The sequence below is a fragment of the Lithobates pipiens genome, unplaced genomic scaffold (assembly GCF_037356315.1).
Source record: "Lithobates pipiens isolate NorthernLeopardFrog02 unplaced genomic scaffold, aLitPip1_a1.2 Scaffold_10, whole genome shotgun sequence".
Lineage (NCBI taxonomy): Eukaryota > Metazoa > Chordata > Amphibia > Anura > Ranidae > Lithobates > Lithobates pipiens.
Window position 1 is genome coordinate 118,029,051 of NW_027507686.1, and position 17,738 is coordinate 118,046,788.

A 17,738-nucleotide genomic window follows, 5' to 3' on the forward strand; every position below is an offset into this window, starting at 1 on the left:
TCACTCACAGAAAGAATGAATTTATCCATTTATCTTTAGCAAGGGGTAACATTTACTTTGATTCAATATTTGAGTCCACCTATCTTAACCGCATGCCGACCACCTCACGCCGATATACGTCGGCAGAAGGGCTCGTACAGGCAAACTAACGTACCTGTACATTGCCCTTTAAGAGGCGGCCTGCGGGCGTGCACACACGCCTGCGGCAAGCTCCGTGAGTCTGGTCGTGGGTCCCATGGACTTGATATTCACGGGGATACCCGCGATCGTCTTGCAGAGAGGAAGAACGGGGAGATGCTAATGTAAACAAGCAAGCTCCCCTTTCTGCCTAGTGACACTGTCACTGATCTCTGCTCCCTATGATCGGGAGCAGAGATCAGTGATGTGCCACAAGTAGCCACGCCCCCCACAGTTAGAATCACTCCCCAGGACATACTTAACCCCTACACTGCCCTAGTGGTTAACCCCTTCGCTGCCAGTGCCATTTACACAGGAATCAGTGCATTTGCATAGCACTGATTGCTGTATAAAATGACAATGGTCCCAGAAATGTGTCAAAAATGTCAGATGTGTCTGCCATAATGTTGCAGTCATGATAAAAATCTCTAAACCCTGCTATTACTAATACAAAAAATTATTAATAAAAATACCATAAAACTATCCCCTATTTTGTAAACACTATAACTTATGCGCAAACCAATCAATAAATGCTTATTGCGATTTTTTTTAACCAAAAATATGTAGAAGAATATGTATCGGCCTAAGCTGAGAATTTTTTTTTTATATATATATATATATATATATATATATATATTTTTGGGGGATATTTATTATAGCAAAATGTATTATATATGTATAATATATGTATTATAGCAAATTATGCGTTTTTTTTTCAAGATTGACGCTGTTTTTTTATTTATAGTACAAAAAATAAAAACCGCAGGAGTGATCAAATACCACCAAAAGAAATCTCTATTTGTGGGAAAAAAAAAGGACGTCAATTTTGTTTGGGAGCCACATCGCACGACCGCGCAATTGTCAGTTAAAACGGCGCAGTACAGAATTGCAAAAAGTGTTCTGGTCTTTGGCCAGCAAAATGGTCCAGGGCTTAAGTGGTTAAAGTAATTATTTCTGTATACAGCCCCTTTGGCTAAACTCTGCCTCAATGGGGAATTATCAGACTCTTTACCGATACATAGGGGCACACGGCAGGGGTGTCCTTTGTCAGCCCTGTTGTTTGTCCTTGCACAGGAACTATTGGCTATACATGTACGTGCTTATAATTTAATCACTGGGTTTTTACGTAAACCCCAGGGAACATGTTATATGCGGATAATACTTTAATATATTCAGGGGACACCCAGCAATCATTGCATAATTGTAATGCTGTTATTTTACACTTTCGGGCACTGTCAGGATTCTCCATAAACTGGAGTAAATCAGTCTTTAATGCCTTTGGATCCAGTAACCATGCCCTTACCTGACTGTGCCACTTCCATACAGATTGTCTCATCATTCTGTTACTTAGGCACATAAGTTACCCCTAATCCTTTGCATTATATTGAATTGAATCTGGTGCCCTTATTGCATACATTTTGGTCCAAAAGCATGTCATGGTCCAAGCTTCCGTTATCGATAGTGGGTAGAGTAAATCTTGATAAAATGATATGGGCACCCCAGTTGCTTTATGTATTCCCCCATATGGATACTAAATACCATATTGACTCCCAGTTTAGGGCTTTGATATGGCATACTAAAATGACCAGGATCAGTCTATCCACTTTGCAGTTTGGTAAAGAACAGGGAGGTCTTTCTGTACCGCACTCAAGGCACTATTTTATGGCTTCTCAAATCCAACACCTAGGTTCCTGGGGCCTTAAAGACCCCTTGCATCCTATGTGCAATCTGTTAGTACCATGGGGATCCCCTAGTCCTGCCTTGACGTATTTAGAAGCAGGTTTTGCCCATACAAACACCCACTACTCCAACACTGATTTTACTTAATACTTTATGGTCTTCTAGTAGAAGCATATTGCATATACAAGGCTACTGTCCCTACACACCTATCAAGAATAATCCAAATTATAAGGAATTGTATAAGCTGCAGACATTTAGGGCATGGGAAAGGGCTGGTGTTATTTACATAATACAGCTATATAATGGTTCAGTGTTCAAGTCTTTTTCAGATATTGAGTTGGATTTTGCGCTTACCCAGAGTCAGTTCTATAAGTATTTGCAATTAACGCATGCAGTCCAGGCTCAAGCTGGTAGAACTGGACTGACAGCTATTGAACATCCATTAATGTGAGAGATTCTACTAGAAAATTACAAAAAGAGAATGATTTCTAGGGGGTATTCTATTCTCCTTTATTCCACCCATGATGCCTCCACACTTCCATGTAGGAAGGGTTTTAAGAAAGATTTTGGACCCATTGATGGGAAAACTTGGGATCTATGTTTGACATCTACCCCTTTGGTGTTGGTCTCAGCCTCACATAAACTCCCCCTCCTTTACCTATTACACAGAGCATATAGGACACTTGTACATCTATATAAATGGGTTATCAGAAGCACACTAATATGTCAGAAATGTGAAAGAGTTAACCAAGATCTGTCACTTGTGCTGGGCGCATTGGAGGAAGAATTGTTTACACCTCAAGGCCACATGGCTGTACTAAAACTGTTGTACTTGGATCATAAGTTGATAGCCCAATACTGGATGTCATCTCAGGTACCCAGTAAAATTGATTGTATATTTATTAAACAACACAAACATTTCCTCTGAATGCAATATATTTTATTATTATTCCAATTTTGTTTAAATTAGGGCTACATGGACAATCTTTGTTAAGTACATGTTTGCTGAAAATCTATATAGAAACCATCATGTAGTAAATTTTATTGAAGCTTAGGGCTACATTAAATCTAAGGTACCATTTTATAAAGATTAAAATTGCTATTCTGGTATTTCATACAATGTATTTTATTCATAAAGCAGTTCTGAGCACTATTAAATACCCTTTCACCATATTTAAATTAACATGAAACGTGTCAGAGAAATAATCTTATGACATTGTTAAATTTTTTCAGTGTAATGCAACCCCAGCCCATATATAACCCAATATTTTCAACAAAAAGCAGCTAGAATAGAGGTAGGAAAACTTTTATTGTATGTGTGTTACTGTTATGTCTTTGCATTTCCACAAGTTGTAAACATTTCCTTTTTTTCACTTCATGTTGCATCTTTGCACTTGATTTTGGTGAGTTGTGAGAAACATTTAGCAGAGAAGTAAGGAAGTGAGAATGAAAAATTAGCCAATTTGCTTATCTTTATAAATAGGTTAGGGAAAGCTATATCTATGTTTTTTTTACAGCATTCAAGCCTGCAATGAAAATATGTCTCGTGTTACTCATAACAACCTAACATCAATAATAATGCATGTCACTGCTCCTAAAACAGGTCTACAAGGACCCTAAATAGCGCATCTATTCTATATATCTTCTGAAATTAACAGGGCAAGAGGGACATTCTTAGAAGTTTATTTTATATGGTAAGTATTCCTTTAAGATTCACTAGCACACTATCAGACATCCAGATGTGATGGAAGTTTACATGCTGATGGCGGGAACATCATGTGTGTTACAGATGATATTGCAGTGAATGGAACTGAAAAAAAAAATCACTTCTGCTCCACCTGTGTTTCTTTATGTAGATTTGGAACATATGACCTACTAACTAATGGTCCCTGAGGACTAAGGTCAGCAAATACTGTACACATGCATGACAACCAAATGATGAAGAAATTAAGAAGTGTTTACAACAGTCAGGAATTAATAGTTACCAATACAGAATAATTATAATAACACTTTTTTTTTTACATGGAGGGGGATTGAATATTAAAATTGTAGCGTTCCATTAACAAGGAAAATTATTTGTTCTTGTGCTTCCTTCATGGTGGAGGAATGGGGACTAATACATTGTGGGGGGACGTGTAATGCATGGACATTGGGGATAGTATATGAATCAGGTCTGGAATCTTCACACATTGTGAGCCTTAGATCACATCCTGTAGAGGCTGAAGGTGCATGGCTCTGCAGAACATTCATTGCCAAGCATAGAAGAACTCATTCCCGTGGAACATCGGGTGGAGGGATTTTCAAGGTGCTGGGTTCCACCCCCCATATTTCACGAGCATACTGAGCAATGGTCCGATCACTGGAAAACTTCCCAGCTCCAGCAATATTATGGATCACCTTGCGGGTCCACTCTTTTGTATTCTATATAAGAGAAAATAAAAGAAATGTAATAGAAAAAAACAGAAGGAAGTGTACAGGACATGGTTAGAAAGTGGTACTAAACTCAATATAAAAAAAAATTAATTGAATTTAAAAGGTTACTAAACCCAGGGCTCTGCATTCATTATTTCTGGTCTCCCACGGTACACAGAACATGGAAATGCAATTATTTTAGTAAATATAAACAGCTAAAATACTTTTTTTTTGCATTAGCAGGCTTGTGACCTCTATGAGTGCCTGGTTAAAGCTTGTAGGAGGGGTTTTATTTCTACTCTGACTGTCCTATGTGGCTGCAGAACCCCTGACTCTCTGTCTGGACAGTGCTGATTGGTCCTGTGCTGATCAACTCCCAAGAAATAAAAAAACCTCTAGCAATTTACACCAAACTGAGCATGTGCAGAGTGCCCCCAAGGCTCTGTACTATCGGCAGATGAATTGGGGATAGTAAAAAAATTGAGCATCAGAGAAGACAGGATCAAACAGTCTTCTTACACAATGCAGAGGATTAACCCCTTAGGTTCCACAGTGAGTATAAACAAACATGCTTTACTGCAGAGATATGCATTTAGCGGACCTCCAGCTGTTGCAGAACTACAATTCCCATGAGGCATAGTAAGACTCTTAGAGCCACAAGCATGACAGCCAGAGGCAGAGGCATGATGGGACTTTTAGTTTAGCAACAGCTAGAGGTCTGCTAATTGCATATTCCTGCTTTACTGCATATACAGACTGACTTTACTGTTGCGAGTTTAGTAACACTTTAATAAAAATAGAAAAACAAGTCAATGTCATATTTTTTTTTCTATTGCATCTACATGTAAAGCCAAAAGTCTCAAGGAGATCATCATTTTCCTGCAGGGGGAGTATAGACCTATAACATAAGCCCTGTCAGGAAGAAACAGACTGCTATCTCCTTGCTATGCATATTATTCTGTCAGCCTATGCTATGACAATTCACCTTGTAAAGAGCGCTGACCGAATCCTGAGATCTGATGTAATCTTCATAATCTGCAAACACTTTGAACCTGAAAAAAAAAAACATAGTAATTGTTGGGCAGTGACAGAGAATGTGAAAATAACAGATACAAATAATATGGTGAGCTGCAAAGACGGAGGAAGAACAAAGGAATTAGGAAAGGCTGTAAGAAAGGAGAACTGTTACCTGTCATGATTCATCAACATGTTGACAATGTCCTTGAAGAGGTCAGGCTGTTTGGGGGAGAAGTATCCTGAATTAAGCTGATCAATCACCTGTCTGAGCTCAGGAATCCTCTCATAATACATCCGGGCATTGTAACTGCACAGACATTTTAAAAAGTCTATTATCAAATGGAAACGGTTTGTGTTTATACACATATACATGCATCAGTTAGTCCTGGTTCATGCTACTGTTGTTTAGATTTCGACTTGAGTCACACAGAATCACATGACAATGCAAATCACATTGTTTTCAATGGTACCTGTTTAGATCAATGCATTTTGGAAAAGGGTCCTGTGTTACTATGGTGCTATTCCATCCCCACAGAATATGCAAACCACATCCAAGTAGCGTTGGAGTTGCATCACATATTTACATTGAAATTCGGAACCAAAATCTGATCACAGCAGTGTGAACCTAGCCTTATTGCTCAAAATAAATCACTTGGCCATTATCCATACAAATCCTTAAGACTCCTTTCACATGGGTGGCCAGGGAGTAAAAAAGGTAAAAAAAAACTGATTCCCACCCACAATTGGACATCCAGGTGCCACTCAGATGAGTATATATTGCCTTAGCTGCTATGCTCTGCATCTTTGTGTAGCAATTTTTTAACACAACATGTTGAGTTTGACAGGCATGGAAAAGCAGTGGATAAAAATACCATGCTTGATTATGAATCATGTCTTAAGTATCTCCAAGACATGATCCAAGGCTTACAATGCATTTGTGGCATGGTTTTGCAATGTAAAATCACCATTTACATACATAGTTACATAGTAGGCAAGGTTGAAAAAAGACAAGTCCATCAAGTCCAACCTATGTGTGTGATTATGTGTCATTATTACATTGTATATCCCTGTATGTTGCGGTCATTTGGGTGCTTATCTAATAGTTTTTTTAAACTATCGATGCCCCCTGCTGAGACCACCACATGTGGAAGGGAATTCCACATCCTTGCTGCTCTTACAGTAAAGAATAGTACATAGGTTAAGGTTAAACATCTTTTTGTCTAATTTTAATGAGTGGCCACGTGTCTTGTTACACTCCCCTCCACAAAAAAAGTTTTATCCCTATTGTGGGGTCACCAGTATGGCATTTGTAAATTGAAATCATATCATCTTTCAAGCCTCTCATCTACAGAGAGAATAAGTTCTTTGCTTGCAACCTTTCTTCATAACTAATGTCCTTCAGACCCTTTATTAGCTTTGTTGCCCTTCTTTGTACTCGTTCTATTTCCAGTACATCCTTCCTGTGGACTGGTGTCCAGAACTGGACAGAATACTCCAGGTGCGGCCAGACCAGAGTCTTGTAGATTGGGAGAATTATCATCTTATCCCTGGAGTTAATCCCCTTTTTAATGTATGACAATCGTCTGCTTTGTTAGGAGCAGCTTGGCATTGCATGCATTGCTGACCCTATCATCTACTAGGACCCCCCGGTCCTTTTCCATCCTAGATTCCCCAGAGGTTCTCCTCTAGTGTATAAATTGCATTCATATTTTTGCCACCCAAATGCATTTTTTTTTACATTTTTCTACATTAAAACTCATACTGTATACTCCATCCTCCAGGTTGTTTATGAACAAATTAAATAGGATTGGTCCCAGCACAGAACCCTGTGGGACCCCACTACCCACCCCTGCCCATTCCCAGTATTCCCCATTTATCACCACCCTCTGAACTCGCCCTTGTAGCCAGATTCAATCCATGTACTCACCCTATGGTCCATGCCAATGGAATTTATTTTGTACAATAAACGTTTATGGGGAACTGTGTCAAATGCTTTTGCAAAATCCAGATACACCACATCTACGGGCCTTCCTTTATCTAGATGGCAACTCACCTCCTCATAGAAGGTTAATATATTGGTTTGGCAAGAAAGATTCTTTATGAATCCATGTTGATTACTGCTAATGATACTGTTTGCATTACTAAAATCTTGTATATAGTCCCTTATCACCCCCTCCAAGAGCTTGCATACTATTGATGTTAGGCTAACTGGTCTGTAATTCCCAGGGATGTATTTTTGGCCCTTTTTAAATATTGCTGCTACATTGGCTTTCCAGTTAGTAGACTGTCAGTAAAAATTGGAACAATGGTCTGGCAATTACTTGACTGAGTTCCCTAAGTACCCTCGGGTGCAAGATACCTGGTCCCAGTGATTTATTAATGTTAAGTTTCCCAAGTCTAATTCCAATTCTGTCCTCTGTTAGCCATGAGGGTGCTTCCTGTGATGTGTCACGAGGATAAACACTGCAGTTTTGGTTACTGAAGCCCCCCCGATTCCCTCATGAAGACTGTGGAGAAGAATAAATTCAATACCTTCGCCATCCTTTGTAACCAGATGTCCTTCCTCATTCTTTATGGGGGTCAATTTGGTCTGCCCACCCTTTTTTACTGTTTACATACTTAAAGAATTTCTTGGGATTTTCTTTTTTGCTCTCCTCCGCTATGTATCTTTTGTGATCTATCTTAGCCGCCCTGATTGCACCCTTACATTTCTTGTTGCATTCTTTATAAAGTTTGAATGCTTATGATGATCTCTCAACCTTGTATTTTTTTGAAGGCCTTCTCTTTTGCTTTTATATGCATTTTTTACACTGGCGTTAAGGCATGATTTATACTGAAGCCAATTGACCTGTGATCGCTGTTTCCTAAAGTTCCCTGTATTTCCACATCCGTGATCAGGTCTGTATTGTTGGTAATCTGTAGATTTTGTAACGCTTTATTTCTAATTGGTGCGTCTACCATCTGACCCATGAAATTGTCCTGCAAGACATTTAGGAACTGATGAGCCTTAGACGAATGTGTGGTTCCCTCCGCCCAGTCTATGTCTGGATAATTAAAATCTCCCATTAAGATAACACTTCCCATCCTTGCTGCTAATCCAAATTGTGATATGAGGTCCACCTCCCCCCTGAGGTTAGGAGGCCTATAGCATACTCCCAGTATTATTGTCCCCTTAGCTTCATCCCTTTGGAGCTCTACCCATAAGGATTCCACCTCCTCCCTAGCTCCCTTAGTGATGTCATCTCTCACATTCACTTGTACATTATTCTTGATATACAGGCATATTCCTTCCCCTTTTTTACCCTCGCTATCCCTGTAATAAAGGGTATACCCTTGAATGGTTGCCAGCCAATCATGAGAGCTGTTGAACCAAGTGTAACAATATCACGCACTGGACATGAAAAGCTGTAGCTAGTGGCCATGTTGTGTGAGAACTACATGGCAGCCATGACAGCTTGGCTAACCTTGTAACATTACAGAACAATCTGAACTCCCTCCTCCCTTGTGTTAGGAAGTCAAAGCTTTTAAAATTTCAAAAGGAAAGAAAGGTTATCTCAACAGAGAAAGCAGAACCAGGCTAGGTCAGTAAACACAGCTCATGTGGCTTTGCAGGATATTCAGGCCTGTCGTAAAACTGTCACTCTCTCCATTCAGAGAAACAACAGATACCTATTGTAAATACCTCAAACCAGATAGAGTGCAGACAGTTTAGTATAGTTCTGAAACTTCAGCATGTTTCATAACTTCCAAAGTAATAATAGCACAGCCATAATATGGACATATTTATTTCCCTCAGATAATTTCTAACATTTCAAGTCCAGACACCCCTATGTCAGGTCATTTGGGAAACTACTGGGACGCCTTATTCCTCCTAGGTAACCCTGAAATCGGAAACCTGTCATGTGTGTACTTGTTTTGAAACAAATATCACGCTGATCACTAAAATGGATATCTGCAGTCTATAAACAGTAGAGAGGCAGAGATATGAATATGCATCACAAAGTGTACCTGGGACAGGGTCATAAGTGTAGACACCTCCCAGCAACCAACCCCTAAACAAGATGACCAGACGATTTATCACTGGTCGCTGTCAACACCCCCTTTGATTTGACAGAAAAGAGGAGAGGCCAAGGCAATGGTCAGTTCTCCTTTTACCATCCAAGCAGGAACATCTGCCAAGTTTGAGACCCAATTACCTTTGCTCATCGATCAAACTCTGATCAACCCTCGGACATTAATTGCAAGTATTCTTCTTTCCCAATTCTACCTTATTTCTTTGTGGCTGTATATTGTCTTTATTTTTTGAAACATCCTTTTTCTGTAAATGTTTTATTTGCATCAACTTTGACCTTTTCATAATAAACCCTTATGTTGAAAAGTGTTAACCTTGTCTCTAAAGCTCTTAATGCAAGCTATAAACAAATATGCCTCTTAAAAGGGCACTACAGTTGTAGAGTAAGGCTTCTGAACAGACCTGTCTGTGGTGGCAGTGTGTGTTGCACATGCTTATTCTAAAATTATAATTGGTATTGCTAAACTTACAAGTCCCCCCAGCTCTGTCTTTTAAAATGAGGGTGGTGGCAGTTAAAGGGTTAATTTTGTAATTAGCCCAGTGACAATCGCAAGCTGGAAAATCTTTCTGCTGGGAGCAGCTGAGTGTGGCATTGTTACATAAGTGACAGCGTGGTGTAAGGTTGGCCGGTCCTTCGTCACAAGTTAGCAAGGAGAGCAGGGATCTGACACCCGTGTTCGTCACACCAAGTCTCTGAAATTCCAACAAAATCCAAATCCTCCTCGTATGACAGTATCTCTAGTTCACCCATCTTGTCCGCCAGGCTCCTGGCATTGGTGAATATGCCACGTAGTTTAGACCGTTTGCATACTATCCTCTTATTGGGTGCCCCAAGATTGCAACCAGGACTGGGGGAGAACCTCTGGGGGAATCTAAGATGGAAAAGGACCTGGGGGTCCTAGTAGATGATAGGCGCAGTAATGGCATGCAATGCCAAGCTGCTGCTAACAAAGCAAACAGAATATTGGCATGTATTAAAAAGGGTATAAACTCCAGAGATAAAACAATAATTCTCCTGCTCTGGTCCGGCCGCACCTGGAGTATGCTGTCCAGTTCTGGGCACCAGTCCTCAGGAAGGATGTACTGGATATGGAGCAAGTACAAAGAAGGGCAACAAAGCTAATAAAGGGTCTGGAGGATATTAGTTATGAGAAAAGGTTGCAAGCACTGAACTTATTCTCTCTGGAGAAGAGAAGCTTGAGAGGGGATATGATTTCAATATACAAGTACCATACTGGTGACCCCACAATAGGGATAAAACTTTTTCGCAAAAGGGAGTTTAACAAGACTCGTGGCCACTCATTAAAATGAGAAGAAAAGTAGAAGAAAACTACGTAGAGGGTTCTTTACTGTAAGAGTGGCAAGGATGTGGAATTCCCTTCTACAGGCGGTGGTCTCAGCGGGAGGCATTGATAGTTTCAAGAAACTATTAGATAAGCACCTGAACGACCGCAACATACAGGGATATACAATATAATACTGACATATAATCACACACAGGTTGGCCTTGATGGACTTGTGTCTATTTTCAACCTCACCTACTATGTAAACTATGTAGCTTGTTACTATACTTACCTTGGGTTTATGTGCTTTAGTCAACCTACCACTGATGCCCCCAATACTACCCCCTGGACTATGTTCCGCACTGACTATTAAGGATGAGCCGAACACCCCCCGGTTCGGTTCGCACCAGAAGCTGCGAACAGACCTAAACTTCGTGTGAACTTTCGAACCCTATTAAAGTATATGGGACTCGAACGTTCAAAATCTATAGTGCTAATTTTAAAGGCTAATATGCAAGTTACTGTCCTAAAAAGTGTTTGGGGACCTGGGTCCTGCCCCAGGGGACATGTATCAATGCAAAAAAAAGTTTTAGAAACTGAAGTTTTTTCAGGAGCACTGATTTTATTAATGATTAAAGTGAAACAATAAAAGTGTAATATTCCTTTAAATTTCGTACCTGGGGGGTGTCTATAGTATGCCTGTGAAGGGGCGCATGTTTCCCGTGGCTATAATGAATTGTCGGCTCCCGTAATACAGAGAACACTCATTGAAAGTCATTGAAAAAAAAAAAGTGTGGGGTTCCCCCAAATTCAATTACCAGGCCCTTCAGGTCTGGTATGGATATTAAGGGGAACCCCGCGTCAATATAAAAAAAATGATGTGGGGGTCCCCCTAAAAATCCATACCAGACCCTTTATCCGAGCACGCAACCTAGCAGGCCGCAGGAAAAGAGGGGGGATGAGAGAGCACCCCCCTTCCTGAATCGTACCAGTCAACATTGGGGGGATGCTTTGGGGGTCTGTGGCCGGTGGTTGTGGGGGTCTGCGGGCGGGGGGCTTATCAGAATCTGGAAGCCCCCTTTAACAAGGGGACCCCCAGATCCCGGCCCCCCCTGTTTGAAATGGTAAGGGATTACAAAAGTACCCCTACCATTTCACAAAGAAAGTGTAAAAAATTGTTAAATAAGACAAACACACTTTCGAAAAATTCCTTTATTAAAAATAAAAAAATAAAAAAAAGATTCCAGCGGTGGTAATCCACTCTTGCTATCCAGCGATGGATGATCATCTCTCCGGGGTCCAGCGGTGGCTGATCTGATCAAGCGCAGCGCATCCATCCATAGGTAGGTGCTAGAAGAGAGTATAGTTTTTGGATCTTTCTGCTTACCAGGAGATATATCAATTTATATAAATGGTGTAGCGCAAAATACGAAAGTCCACATGTATTGGTCATATATGACAACAGAAGAACATGTAGAGAGGAAGCACCACGTGGGAAGACAGCTGATTGCTTGTATGTGACACTCCTTCCACCAGTAGGAATAAACTCTTACCAGCTCTGATGGACCTCTGAATTCTCAGATGGTCAAATGCGCGTGTTCACACTCACGGTGTGCAGGAGCCTTTATTTCCACATGTGAATAGAGCAGTTGTCCGAATCACTTGATCACATGCAGCCGACTCCAGAAAAAGAGCCCAATGGATTCACTCCAGATGTAGGTAGGTAGGTATATATGAACAGAAAAGTCCAGGAAAAACTCCAACGAAAGTAAAAAAAAAATAGAAAAAAAACGATCTAAGTGTATCAATAAGCAGATCGTTTTATTAAAATATTCATTTAAAAAATAAAGAAAATCAAGAAGTTTTTATATAACACAAAAAAAATAAAAAATCTTTCAATTTCAAAGTCCACAGTTCTGTGAATGAATTACTGAATAGCAGTGAATTGCTGTCAATACTGCTTTACACCACAAGATGCCAGTAGTGGGCAATAAGCATATCAAGACAAAAGCTGAGCCATTTACAGCACAAGATACACTTAGAATGAGATCAATGTGTAAAGCAAAAACAAACAGCACAGAGTAGACGGCGGGTGACGTCCGCACTAAGCTCCTCCTCCGTACGTACGTTATGTCCTACCAGGAGATGCACACTAATAGAGATGGGCTAAACTCCCCCCTGTTGCGTTTGCACCAGAACTCCCAAACAGAGAAAAAGTTCTGACTGGAATGATGAACCCCATTGAAGTCTATGCAAGCCGAACTTGAAAAATCAAATGTTCCCTTTTTGAAGACTTATATGCAAGTAATTAGCCATAAAAAGTGTATGGGGGTCTGGGAACTACCCTGGGGACACGTATCAACACAATTTTTTTTTTTAAACAATAGATTTTAAAGGAGCAGTGATTTTTCTGATGCTTAAAGTGCAACAATAGAAAATGAAAAAAATATTTAAATATAGCGCCTGGGGGGTCCCCTTAATGTGCCTGTAAAGTGGCAAAACATGCTGCAGCAAAAATGATATTTCTAAAGGAAAAAAACCAAATTAAATCACATTTAAATTCACTTGCATTTGCAGGGTCACGTGTCATCAGTGCCACCTATTAGTGTAATCTGTCATCAGTGTCACGTGTCATCAGTGCCACATGTCAGTGCCATATGTCATCAATGCCACCTGTCAGTGTCACGTGTAATCAGTGCCACGTATCAGTTCCATCTGTCATCAGTGTCACGTGTCATCAGTGCCACATATTAGTGCCATCTGTCATCAGTGCCATGTATTAGTGTCATCTGTCATCAGTGCCACATATTAGTGCCATCTGTCATCAGTGCCACATATTAGTGCCACGTGTCATCAGTGCCACGTATTAGTGCCATGTGTCATCAGTGCCACATATTAGTGCCATCTGTCATCGGTGTCATGTGTCATCAGTGCCATGTATTAGTGCCATGTGTCATCAGTGCCACATATTAGTGCCACGTGTCATCAGTGTCCTATCTGTCATCAGTGCCATGTCAGTGTCATTTGTCATTGTCCTGGTGCTACAGGGCCTTCAAAAGTGTAATAGGTAGTCAACAAGTTAGATGTGTAATTTATGCTCCTATAACACGTGACATGCTCCCTGCATGTTGAGCCTCTCTAAGTGGCTAGGCTGTGAAAAAGTCCCACACATGTGGTATCATAATACTCAAAAACAGTAGCAGAATTTATTTTAGGGTGTCATTTGTGGTATACATATGCCATGTGAGAGAAATAACCTATCACAATGACAATTTTGTGGGGTAAAAACTTAAATTTGCAAAGAATTGTGGGAAAAAATCAAAAAAATCACCATGCATCTTACTAAATACCTTGGAATGTCTACTTTCAAAAAAGGGGTCATTTGGGGGTATTTGTACTTTCCTCACTTGTTTGGGTCGCAAGAAATGAGATAGGCCACCAGTACATCAGATGTGATCAATTTTCTATAATTTGCACCACAGCTTGCAGACTCTCTAACTTTCACAAAGACCAAATAATACCCACTAATTTGGGTTATTTTTACCAATGATATGTAGCAGTATAAATTGTGGCCAAAACTTATGAAGAAAAATTAATAATTTGCAAAATTTTATCACAGAAACTAAGAAAAATGCATTTTTCTTCAAAATTTTCGGTCTTTTTTAATTTATAGCGTAAAAAATAAAAACCCAGAGGTGATCAAATACCACCAAAAGAAAGCTCTATTTGTATGAACAAAAGGACAAAAAAAAATAATTTGGGTACAGTATGACATGACTGAGTAATTGTCATTCAAGATGTGAGAGCACTGAAAGCTGAAAATTGGTCTGGTCATGAGGGGGGTTTAAGTGCCCAGTTGTCAAAAGTGGTTAATTATCCAGATATTGACTGAACAGATGAAACTGCTCACTCCTCTAAGGCTCAGCACATATTTTTTTTTCTCTATATTAATTTTCCAAATAGAAAAAAGATATTAAAACATGTACTTTCAATCTTCAACTTTTGAACTCTCGCAGGAGCTTTTACATAACTTTTATCAATAATAATTACAACAAATAAAAACATTCAACTTCCCTCTAAACTTCCCCCTAAACCTTTGTGTTGAAGGTGTGGTTTGTTGTTCCCCTTCACTTTCCTATCCAACATTTTATTACTTTATTTTTTATTATTCTAGCTAGCTGTTCACGCTTTGGATTTCCCCAAAGCTGTTGTAGGTTCTACTATCCAGCTTGCTTAGACTCTCATATTTTTCTTCACATCCTCTATTACAATATGTTTCTCTATACAGCGACAAGTTGTCCTTTACTAAATATTTCCAAAAGGCTAATGATGGAGCTTCTGTTTTTTTCCAATTCAGTACTATTGCCTTTCTCGCATAGAAAAGCAGCAGACGTTTGTTCTCTTTGCCCTAGTGGAGATATTATTTCTTACCAGACCCAGAAGACAACTCTCTGCATCCTGTTCTATAGTAACTGATGTGACAATAGTGATTACCCTTATAACCTCTCTCCAGAACATCGCTATAGCGGGGCAAGACCAGAATATATGGATAAAATCTCCTGGAGTATATCCACATCTCCAACAATTCTGTGGGTTAAATGGGCACATTCTATGGGGTGTATAGTATATTCTATACATTATCTTAAATTGTATGAGCTTGTCTCAAAGTGAGACTAATACCTGGAAATGAAATCTCCATATCTCTTCCCAATGTTCCTCCTCTTGCTTATATCTAATAATGCAGTTTTCATTAAATGAGTATATAAGGTTGATATCTGTTTCTTTTCCAGTCTCCTTCTAGTTATTTGTTCTAATCCTGATTCTGTCAATTGCACAAAACCTTGAGGGAATTGGACAGAAAGTGCATGGGCAAGCTGCATTTATCTAAATACATACTGTAGCTTCCTGCCTATTCCATTGTTCTATCATACCTGCAAAGGATAACATTGTTTCTCCCTGTACCACCTGAGATAACTTTTTAACCTTAAAGAGGAAGTAAACCCTGATGAGTTTACTTCCTCTTTCATTCCCTGCAAAGGTAAAGCATAATGGACCACTATGCATTGCATAGTAGTCCATTATGTGCCACTTACCTGACACAGGAGCCAGCGAAGTCACCGCTGTCCCCTGTAGTCCGGCATATCCATCTTCTCGGTGGGGTCTCGCAGCTCCGCCGCTGTCATACAGCGAAGCCGCAATGACGTCACTCCCGCACATGCGCACGGGAGCCGAAACGCGCTGCAGCTCGGTCGTTGGAAATGCCACGCTCAGTGCGCCTGCGCGCCGCTGTCTACGGCGCATGCGCTGTAGACAGCGGTGCCTGTCTTCGGGCAAATATCTCCTAAACCGTATAGGTTTAGGAGATATTTCTTGAACCTACAGGTAAGCCTTAATCTAGGCTTACCTGTAGGTCAAAGTGTGTTGTAAGGGTTTACAACCACTTTAAATTTGGTCCAGACTCCTGGATCTTGGATATAATTTAAATGGGGCAACTGAGCATTCCTCCACAGTGGAATATTTGGAGATCAAATCTCCTTAACATGTTTTTCCCCCTCTAAACCGTCTTTCCATACTTTATAGTAGTTACCATCAGGGTAACCCTTGAAACAGCAATGCCTGAAGTGCTTCAGTAGAATGTACCACTGCAGCCTCTAACATTGTCACAGGGTTATATTTATCTGGGCTTAACCATTCACCTGTCATTACCAGCTGTGCTGCTAAATAGTATTTATTAAAGTCTGGGAAGGCCAATCCCCCCTGTGCCAAAGGACACATAAGTGTAGTTAATTTAATTATGGGTAGTTTATTTCTCCATAAAAATTAGGAAAAGATCCAGTGTAATTGTATAAAAAAATGCATCCTATCAGTGAAAGGGACAAGGTCTCTCACACCTTCAGTTTTCTCTTAACCACCTCAATACAGGGCACTTACACCCCCTTCCTGCCCAGACCAATTTTCAGCTTTCAGCGCTCTCACACTTTGAATGACAATTACTCAGTCATGCAACACTGTTCCCATATGAAATGTGCGTCCTTTTTTTCACACAAATAGAGCTTTCTTTTGGTGGTATCTAATCACGAGTGGGTTTTACATTTTTGTGCTATAAATAAGGACTGTAAATTTTGTGAAAAAAATGCCTTTTTATTTGTTGCCGTCATAAAATTTAGCAAATTAGTAATTTTTCTTCATAAATTTTGGCCAAAATTTATACTGCTACATAGCTTTGGTAAAAATAACCCAAATGAGTGTATATTATTTGGTCTTTGTGAAAGTTATAGAGTCTACAAACTATGGTGCCAATCACTGAAAATGTATCACATTTGATCAAGCCTTCAGTATATCAGGTGAATCTCATTTCTTGAGACACTAAGAGCCGGTTCACACAGGGGCAACACGACTTCCAACACAAATATTGTAGGCAACTTGGACAGGACTTGTCAACACAACTTGGGGCGACTTACAACACGACTTTAAGTCGCCCCAGGCCAGGCGACTTTGACCATGGCCAATCAGACAATGAGCTCTCAAGGGAGAACTCCACACCAAATAAAAAAAAAAAAAAAACGGCATAGGTTCCCCCTCTGGGAGCATACCAGGCCCTTAGGTTTGGTATGGATTTGAAGGGGAACCCCCTACGCCGAAAAAACGGCGTGGGATCCCCCCCAGATCCATACCAGACCCTTATCCGAGCACGAAGCCTGGCCGGTTAGGAAGGGGGTGGGGACAAGCGAGCGCCCACCCCTCCTGGACCATACAAGGCTGTGCGCCCTCAACATGGGGGGGTTGGTGCTTTGGGGAAGGGGGGGCGTCCTGCGGCCCCCCCACCCCAAAGCAGCTTGTCCCCATGTTGATGAGGACAAGGGCCTCTTCCCAACGACCCTGACCGTTGGTTGCCGGGGTCTGCGGGCGGGGGGCTTATCGGAATCCGGGAGCCCCCTTTAATAAGGGGGCCCCCAGATACCGGCCCCCCACTCTATGTGAGTGAGTAAGGGGTACATCGTACCCCTACCCATTCACCTGGGAAAAAATTTCAATAAAAAACACAACACAAGTTTTAAAAGTAATTTATTAATCAGCTCTGGGGGTCTCCTTCTGAT

General features: G+C 40.5%; 1 protein-coding gene across 1 annotated transcript in view; it reads right to left on the bottom strand.

Annotated features, from left to right (window-relative positions):
- Positions 1-2,775: 2,775 nt before the first annotated feature.
- The window catches only part of PYGM (glycogen phosphorylase, muscle associated), a 717,259-nt gene continuing 702,296 nt past the window's right edge, over positions 2,776-17,738 (bottom strand). Inside the window, 3 exon segments of the mRNA XM_077457746.1 lie at positions 2,776-4,278; positions 5,255-5,321; positions 5,459-5,593. Of these exon segments, the coding sequence (XP_077313872.1) occupies positions 4,126-4,278; positions 5,255-5,321; positions 5,459-5,593 (355 nt within the window). The 3' untranslated portion in view covers positions 2,776-4,125.